The 10,072-nt window shown below is 36.6% G+C and overlaps 1 protein-coding gene across 2 annotated transcripts in view; it reads right to left on the reverse strand.

Moving 5' to 3' along the window:
- Positions 1-2,848: 2,848 nt before the first annotated feature.
- Positions 2,849-10,072, reverse strand: part of cep57l1 (centrosomal protein 57, like 1) — a 9,286-nt gene continuing 2,062 nt past the window's right edge. The window contains exons 5-11 of one of the 2 annotated variants that reach the window (XM_079584707.1): positions 9,596-9,712; positions 8,780-8,857; positions 8,584-8,661; positions 8,419-8,475; positions 6,902-7,131; positions 6,664-6,808; positions 2,849-4,038 (exon numbers count right to left, since the gene is read on the reverse strand). In XM_079584707.1, coding sequence (XP_079440833.1) covers positions 3,817-4,038; positions 6,664-6,808; positions 6,902-7,131; positions 8,419-8,475; positions 8,584-8,661; positions 8,780-8,857; positions 9,596-9,712 — 927 coding nt within the window. In that variant the 3' untranslated portion in view covers positions 2,849-3,816. The remainder of the gene's footprint in view (positions 4,039-6,663; positions 6,809-6,901; positions 7,132-8,418; positions 8,476-8,583; positions 8,662-8,779; positions 8,858-9,595; positions 9,713-10,072) is intronic. The other variant, XM_079584708.1, reaches the window with a different exon arrangement.

The raw sequence follows: 10,072 nt of genomic DNA on the forward strand, positions 1-10,072 counted from the left end.
AAAGTAATTCAACCTCTAAGAAACACAAAAGATCACGTATGTGCATTATAGCTCGCTGACACATCACTAATGCTGAATCTATTGTTATTTTCTTTATATTCAAAACATTTTCAGACCTTTTTTTCTAAAACAATTGAACAGATGCTATCATTTGAACTCTTGGCATGAAAACAAACTGAGGTTTCTACCATTCTTTCATGATTTTTCATGTTCATCACGATTTCAAAATAAAGGTCTGAACACACCTCAAGAGTATGATCATATTCTTGTTGCAAATTGATAAATTACGGTAATTTATTTAGAAAATCAGTCACCAAATATGTAAACTAGAGAGTGTAAGCTTTCAAATGATATATAGTTTGTCAAGATTAGTTTAGGTTTAGTATAGGATATTACTGTTTTAAATATGTAATGACTGTGTTACATATTTAATGGAGCAATTACAAAAATTGTTGGCAAAGATAGAAATGGACAAAGCAAATGCAGAGTCATTATTTATTTCAGACCCGCTGCCCACGGATGATCATCTAAATTCAGGGAATAACAATCACACCAGAGGACCTTAGAGAGAACAGTCGGGGGAACATAAGGGTGGAGTAGCTGATATTATTTAGAATAAAGATAAGAAGATAACAACAAAAGTCTAGTCACAGTGTCTCATCCCTGGACTATGTTTATTATATATTTCACTGTAACTGTGGCCTAGAGAACAGTCCTTGAAACGCTCCTGTAATGTTTAACTGACAGGATATGTGCTCACCCCGAGGGTCAGCTCCAGTCCTGCTTACTCTGCTCTAAATCCTCAAATGTCTTCTCTGGACAGGATGTGCACGTATTATTATTCAATGTTTTCCACACACACACACACACACACACACACACACACACACACACACACACACACACACACACACACACACACACACGCACACACGCACACGCACTATTGAAAAGATGATCTTAAAGGATTAGTTCACTTTAAAAAAAAACTTTTGCTGATAGTTTCCTCACCGCGATGTCATCAAGATGTCCATGTCTTTCTTTCTTCAGTCGGAAAGAAATGAAGGTTTTTGATGAACACATTTCTCCATATAATGGACGTCAATGGGCCCCAAACGGGTCAAGGTCCAGATGACAGTGTCAGCGCCGCTTCAACGGGCTTTAAACGACACCAGACGATGAATACGGGTCTTATCTAGCGAAACCATCGTCATTTCACAAATAAATAAAAAAGTTTAAGTTTTATAAGCACAAGCGCTCGCCTTGCTCTGTTCTGTGATGCGCGTTCGTGACGTCACGTAATACGCAGTTACGCTGTAAAGGTCTCGCTTGACGAGTCAGTGTTTACAGATGTGCAGAAGGAGGACCATACACACATATTCAAATGACTTTGTGTCAGTTTATCGTTTAAAATGCCCATCTCGTGTGTGTATCCTGGTGTTGGAATATTAAAAAGCCTAAAAGAACATTTTCGTCAGGACAGAAATTTTTTACTTTTCACAGAAGCGTGACCTTTACAGCGCAACTGCGTATTACGTGACGTCACGAACGCGCATCACAGAACAGAGCAAGGCGAGCGCTTGTGCTTATAAAACTTAAACTTGTTTATTTATGTTTGAAATGACGATGGTTTCGCTAGATAAGACCCGTATTCATCGTCTGGTGTCGTTTAAAGCCCGTTGAAGCGGCGCTGACACTGTCATCTGGACCTTGACCCGTTTGGGGCCCATTGACGTCCATTATATGGAGAAATGTGTTCATCAAAAACCTTCATTTCTTTTCCACTGAAGAAAGAAAGACATGGACATCTTGATGACATCGGGGTGAGTAAATTATCAGCAAAAGTGTTTTTTAAAGTGAACTAATCCTTTAAGAGAACACAATGCACTGTAACAACCAGTCACAAAAAAAACATGCAGATGCCATCTTGCCAGAATTAAGGATTGTGATCACCAATAATCAATAATATTGCAGTCTGTGTGTGTTCGCATGAGTTTATGCAATATTGATTTAATCTGTACTGTGCCACAAAAGCATAATCAAATGAAACCGTCTGAACAAAACAGTCCTTCTTTTCTGCCTGGTCACATCTAGAATGCTTTTTACATATATCTGCTCTATTTTTTCCACATCTGGTTTTCTCAAGGTGAACAGTGTGGTTGTAATAAGATATGTCGGAGAATGGGATCGTTTTGTTGTGGAAACAATCCGTCAGCTGACTGTAAATCTCATAAGAAGCGCTGATGCTGCAAGGATGCTTCGGTTTCCCCCTCGTGACCGGTCCTGCTGATATCTTCTCGTACTGTGATTGGGTGAAGTACATAAGAAGCCTCCAACATTTCAACTGAATGTGTAAAATAAGTGTTCATTTAAATATATTATTATTTTGTGTCTTATTTCTGTGTGAAACCGCATACCGAACCACAAAATGTTATCTATAGGAAATTAATTGGATTGTGAAAAATGATCATTGCTGATAAACTGCAGATTAAAAAGCCAAGTTATGTTGCGGGTCAATTTGACCTCGATTTTCTAGTTGTTGGAAATACAGTTTTTTTTCTTGATATTTTGTGACTTTTTCTCATTTATCATCATGAACATGCATGCAAAGTTTCAACATGCTGATGTGTTTTTTGACATATACAAACAAAATTACTATTACGTTCGTGATGTTCGCGGGTCAATTTGACCCACATATTTTAACGCTCTAAGGCAACTGTACCGACCCAAAATAATAACATTTATTGCTTATATTTTGTTATTGTGGCTTTTTACTGCATTATGAAGCTAAAAAATAGCTTTTCCATACTTATATCAATACAGAAAAATATTTTGTCAGACACAGATTGTAAAAATTAGCTATCATTTATTTTTTCAAGCTTCCTGGAATAAAATTAAATGTTTTTTTTCTTGATATTTTGTGACTTTTTCTCATTTATCATCATGAACATGCATGCAATGTTTCAACATGCTGATGTGTTTTGACATATACAAACAAAATGACTATACGTTCGTACTATTACTAATAGTGTCAATTTGATCCTCATAGGCAGCTATTCAGAAGAAACTGTACAGACACAGAATAAAAACATTTATGTTATGTACGGCAGGGCACTTGTGATGTGAGGTGTGTGTGTGTACCCATCCGAGTGCGAGAGCAAAACCAGCAGCGTGTGTGAAGTGCAGGAACTTCATATGCAGAAAACACACACTTGCTGTGCGCTCATCATGTCAGAAGTAACTTCTTGACTTCATGAAATGAGTCTACAAAACAAAAGTTGAGCCAACTTAGGAAAAGTAAACATTATTTTCATTATACAGCTACATTTAATTGTTCAGTTATGATTTTCTAAGCATAAAATGTAAAAACAAAACAAAAATGAAAACGTAAAAAAAAAAAAAAGTATACTGTTAATCAATAATAATCAAATAAAAAAAAAAAAACATTTTCATAAATCATATGTTCAGAAATATATTTTTTTGTAATGTTTGACAAATGTTGATATTAAAAGTTTACAATTTGTACCTGAATCTTTGTTGTTTTTCATAGTGTGATTTGAGGAATTGTATTGAATTCAATTAGGGTCGATTTGACCCGCTCCATAAAGCGTGTACACAGAACTCGAACAGTGCACGAGGGTTAAAACATACGTAGATATTTTATTTACAACTCGTTCAAACAAAACAGAAATAAAACTCAATGAAGCTCATTAGTCACTGAAAGCTATAACGACTCCCTGGATGTAGACACACTGAGCGCATCATTCCTCCGCGAGGACTCCTCTGTGCCCTGGTGTGTGTCTCCGGAGAACAGAACTAGGTCTCCCATGTGATGTCCTGTCTGCGGAGGCTAGAACACAGCTTCTGTGTCTCTCTGAGAAGCTTCAGGGACTCGTGTGTGTGTCCCGTGCTGGGTGAGGCTCTGGCCGGGGATGGTGGCAATGGTTGTGCGCTGGTTTTGCCCTCTGCACTGGCGGTCCGGCGGGGCTTCTGCTGCTTCTGCTTGGGGCTACAGGACGGCTGGGAGAGTTTCTGAACCTACAGGAGCAAAACATACATTTAGACACAAAGCAGCTTGGAGATTTGCTATAGTAGTGGTTCCCAACCCTGGTCCTGGAGTACATTAGCGTCGCCAATGCCCGTGAAACATTTAGCATGCTAAATATCTGGACCTGCCTGTGGCTCAGAGGGTGCATCTCAATTTTGGTGTGATGGAGAGCATTTGTTAGTATGTATGTATGTATGCATGTATGTATGCATGTATGTGAGGTATGTTTTTCTTGAGGTGCCCTCGAAAACGAGATGTCACATCTCAAGGGGTTCACTGCAAAAAATGCTTTTCTTACTTAGTATTTTTTTTTTTGCCCACCCAGGCTTTGAAAATGATTCCTTCCCTTGGGTCTTAAATTAGCTTTGGGCCTTGTGAGGGTCGTGTGTGTGTATGTGTGTGTATGTGTGTGTGTGTGTGTAGCACTTGGCACCAGTTTAGTAAGCTGAGTGCTAGTAATGTTAAGTCTGCCCTCCTGAGCACAAGTTATTGGTTTGGAAATTAGCAAAAAAATAAGCAAATGCATTATTATTATTTTCTGGGGAAATAAATCTAAATTAAGTGAGTTTTTGCTTAAAAAAAGCTAAATTAAGAAAAATTATCTTAATTCAAATAGAAACAAGATTATTTTTCTTTCCCCATTGGCAGATAATTTAGCTTGTTTTAAGCAAAAACTCACTTAATTTTGATTTATTTCCCAGAAAACAGGACATAATATCTTATGTAATTTTACTCAACTAGTAAATGCATCTGGATTTAAGAATTTTTAGATATTTGGACTGGAAACAGGACAAAAATACTAAGAAAAGCATTTTTTGCAGTGTTTTCCTCTTAACAATAAATTAAAAGTCAATCCGCAATATGCAGATTTAAAGGAGTGCACGTCACCGAAAGCAACAGTTATGAGATGCATTTTATTGATCATTAGCTCAAATTTCACCGCAATAAGAGAGAGCGGCGACAGCCCTGGGAAGATCATTTCCTTTCTCTACATTTAATGAAGATGATTGTGTGTTTATCGACTTACTTTCACTTTGATTTGTGATAGTTTGCGTGTTGCACTAGCGTCGTCATATCCGACTATAACATGACATATAGCCTATAGCACACGCTCACACGTTTAGTTTTAATAAACTATATTCAACAACATATAAAAATGAAATAATCTTAAGTAATAAAGCCGCAGACATTATTACCAAGCGCGAACCACTGACAGTGAATGAAACGAAGCGGACGTGCAGGCATGCGTGAACCAGTGGTGTAAACATAATCATAGATGACGCGCCACTGGTTTCTATTTAAAAGAAAGAACGTGGCCTACGTTTTAATGAAGGCGATTTATATTCACAATACTTACTAAAATATAATTGATATTTTATTTAGGGCTGCATAACGATTAATCAAACTAATCGTTTGCAAAAGTTTGTTTACATCATATATGTGTGTAAAATAATTATGTATTTATAAATACACACACATGCATGTATATATTTAAAAATATTTACATGTTTATATACATTTTTATATTTAAATATAATTTATATTATATATTAGGGCTGTCAAAAGATTAATCGTGATTAATCGAATCCAAAATAAAAGTTTGTGTTTCCATAATATATGTGTGTGTACTGTGTAGAATTATTATGTATAAATACACACACATTCATGTATATATTTAAGAAATATTTGCATTTATATACTGTATATACATTTATATAATTTATATTATATATAAATATTTTATATATAAATATAAAAAAATTTTCTTAAATATATACATGATTGTGTGTGTTTTTATAAATAATTATACACAGTACACACACATATATTATGTAAACACAGACTTTTTTTTGGATGTGATTAATCACGATTAATCTTTTGACAGCCCTAATATATATAATTATAAATACCTAATATATAAACAGATTTTTTTCTTAATATTATACATGCATGTTTGTGTATTTATATATATATATATATAATTATTATACACAGTACACACACACACATATATGATGTAAACAAAAACTTTTATTCTGCAAATGATTAATCGTTATGCAGCCCTAATTTTAATGCATGTGTATTAGTTGTTTGAAGAGTTAAAAAAATCGGTCGGTCTTAACGCAAGTTTACAGCCGGCAAGTCGCTCGGACTAAAAGGGAAAATAAATGAATAATTGGGTCGGTCCTGAATTGACAGGGTCGGTCGGGTTACGGCGAACAGGAATATCTGTAAGGTGCAATTACTCAGTCCTACAACATCAGCACAGCTTCTGCAAGCAAACGTTCTGTCCATATTCTTCTTTTGATCTTTATCGCTGCAAATCGGCGCACAGGAAACGTGGATAACCAGCTTCCTGCATGCATCAAGATGATATCCAGAGTCACGTGTGATTTAAGTTATTTCCTGCATCTCATCTTGTGTGTGTTTGGCTATGAAGCGTAGTCTGTAGACCAGACTGACCAGGCGATTCTTTCTATTCAAACAGCGACTAAATAATAAGCCAGACTGTCAGAAGAACAGCGATACTCCAGGACGAGAGTTGGGAATGTTTTTATTTAAATACTATTAAATGTGTTGAATGTGTAATTTGTAACTATAATTACTAAACTCACTGTTTGCTGATGTTTGCGCAGTTTGGTGATTTGAGCGGCTTTCTCCTCCATTCTCTTGACCAGACAGTCCAGCTCTCGCTCCAGATCGTCACGAAGCTCTCGTTTAACGGTCTCGTCTATCTGTGCGACCAGTTCTTGGTGTTCACTGTCACACACACACACACACACACACACACAGTATTTAACACACTTCAACAGCTCATCTTGATGTGTTCGTGGTCAGGATGGTGTTACCCACAAGCTCATCTGTCCCAGTTCGTCCTGGAGGGCGAGCAGAAGCTCAGATAGGCCGCCCGCAGTGGAAGCTGCCCTGCTGGGGGAGGACGGAGGCCTGCGATGGACCCGCTGGTTCCCAGAACCGGACTTATGCAGAGCGCTCACTCGCTCACACAGCTGCGGGTTTCTGTGCTTCATCATGTGCAGCACGCTCTGAACATTGGCATTAACTGAGTGACTGGGACTGGTCGACTGAGAGAGAGGAAAAATGAACAATAATTAATTGTATATATATATAAAACGGTTAGTTCCAATCCTTGATTCTGATTGGTCAATAGCTGTTTTATTCACGATGAAACACGGCTATGACTGCTTCACCCAACGGCTCTATGCATCACTACACAACACCCCTAGCAACCGCTCTTAGCAACGCAAACACATGTTTGATCTCATCGATATTGTTCACTGAAGCTATAGTAGAGTATTGTGAGAGATCGAGTAAGCGAGTGTACCTGCATTTACAACCTTTTAACAGTTAAGGGGTTTCCCGAGCCCATAGTCATCCGTCAGAACGTCGTCTTCTCCGTGATCACAAGTTTGAGTCCTTTCACTGTAAAAGTCTTCTCTACTGACTGACTCACTCATAAACACAGTCTTTGTCTCCATCTATCGGCGAAATAATGTGTGTAACTTCTGTTGCTGTTTACGGTCAGGGACTATTTTTTCCAGCGGAAGGAAGGCTTTTAGTGATTTTACTTCATGAAAGTTGCATAGATACATATTTTTCAGCTTTAATAGTTGTATTGTGTGGTAACTGTTTTATAAAAGCAATAAGGTACTCGAGGCAAGTGCTGTATCGTGAATAAGTCACGGCTGACTTCGCTTCGTGCCTAACAACGCCCATCAGCCGTGACTTATTCACACAGCACAGCCTCTCCTACCTTATTGCTTACATATATATATATATATATTTTATGTTTTTGAAAGAAGACTTATGCTAACCAAAAGCTAAAAAAAATTGGCAAAAACAGTAAAAGCTTTTGTGTAAAAAATAACTTTTTTTCTATTTTAATATAATTGAATTGTGATGTGATGGCAAATCTGCATTTTCAGCATCATTACTCCAGTCTTCAGCGTCACATGATCCTTCAGAGATCATGCTAATATGTTGATTTGCTCAAGAAACATATTATTATCAATGTTGAAAACAGTGCTGCGTAACATTTTTGTGGAAATCGTGATGAATTATTTTCAGTATTCCTTAACGAATAAGTATAAAAAATATTTTGTAACATTATAGATATCTTTACTGTCACTTCTTTTGATTCACTGAAAGCATACTTGATGGAAATGGCGATTTATTTGAAAGAATAAAAAATAAAAACACTTTACTGACCCCAACCCTTTGAACAGTCATTTCTTTATCTTTATATAGTGTACATATTCATCAGTGATATTAGACATTTGGACCACTGTGTATGATTAAATCTGTAAATCATTACCAATAAGTATATAGTGTGAGGATGAGGTGATACTCACGGTTCCCGCCACGAAGGGGAGGTGTTTAGCTTTAGGAGCGCGGGCCGTTTCCACCTTCTGCCGTTATGTGGAAGAAGAAGAACACCATTAACACCACATCGGGAGTATTCTGGTCTGTGAATATACTGCCACTTAGTGCTCACAGTACATTACTGCAGTTATTACCTTGCCTTTCTTTTTCCTGCCTTTAGCTTGAGTCGCGGCAGAAAGGGAGAGGAGATTGTTCTCAAGCTCTCGCTGCAACTGTAGAAAGGCAAGGACACCACAAAAATGCTTTTTTAATGAAAGATGTTTTTCTAAGGGAAAAGTTAACATGATTCATAAATCTTTTTTAAGGATTTATACGTTTTTTTTTTTGTACCTCCTCTGCTTTCTCCTGCACAAGTTTGCGTTCATGTTCCTCCTCTAAAAGTTTCTGTTCTAAGATCTCAATCTTCCTCTGCAGACGAAAGACATCACAGTTTAAAAAAAAGAAAAACGTGTCCTATATACAGTACCTGTCGAAATTGTATTACACATTAAAATAAGTTTTCAAAAAAATAAAAAAAATGTCATTTTTTCCTGTGATGGCAAAGCTGGATTTTTAGCATCCATTACTTCAGTGTCACATGATCCTTCAGAAATCACTGTAATATGAGGATTTTCTGCTCAGGTAACATTTATTATTATTATTTTTTATTAATGATGATGATGGAAGTGGTGTTACTTTTTTCAGGATTCTTTGATAAAAAGAAAGTTCAATGAACAGCATTTATTTGCATTTATTAAATAGAAATATTTTGTAACATTATAAATGTCTTGACTGTCACTTGTTTAATCTTATCACAAATGTTTGAATGGTATCATTGATTTCACAAATGTATTAAAGCAGCAAAAGAAAAAAAATCAACATTGATAAATGTTGCAGTAAATCAGCGTATTATAATGATTCCTGAAGGATCATGTGACACTGAAGACTGGAGTAATGATGCTGAAAATTCAGCTTGACATCTTAAAATATATTCAAATAGAAAACTTTGTAATAATATTTGACAATATTACTGCATTTTTTATTAAAATGAATAGCCCTGGTGAGCATAAGATACTTCTTTCAAGTTTACAAACTTCTATATCATGCATTTCTTATCATTATATCATGAATATAATATCATACATATAGTCTAGGTATAGTGTGTACCTCAGCCACAGACTGTGTACTGGTGAGCTTGAGATACTCATTTTCCAGTCTTTCCAATTTATGGAGTTGCTCCTGCATCTGTGGGTCTGTAGGTCTGCTCTCCTTACAAAAAGATTCCTAAATACCAATTAGAGTTGAGGGGGAAAAGAAGAGAGGCTTTGAAATATTCTTAAAGATTAGTTCACTTTTTAAAAAAACTTTTGCTGATAATTTACTCCCCCCGATGTCATCCAAGATGTCCATGTCTTTCTTTCTTCAGTGGAAAAGAAATGAAGGTTTTTGATGAACACATTTCTCCATATAATGGACGTCAATGGGCCCCAAACGGGTCAAGGTCCAGATGACAGTGTCAGCGCCGCTTCAACGGCTTTAAACGACACCAGACGATGAATACGGGTCTTATCTAGCGAAACCATCGTCATTTCAAACATAAATAAACAAGTTTAAGTTTTATAAGCACAAGCGCTCGCCTTGCTC

The sequence above is a fragment of the Phoxinus phoxinus genome (genome assembly GCF_949152265.1).
Source record: "Phoxinus phoxinus genome assembly, chromosome: 16".
Classification (NCBI taxonomy): Eukaryota; Metazoa; Chordata; class Actinopteri; order Cypriniformes; family Leuciscidae; genus Phoxinus; species Phoxinus phoxinus.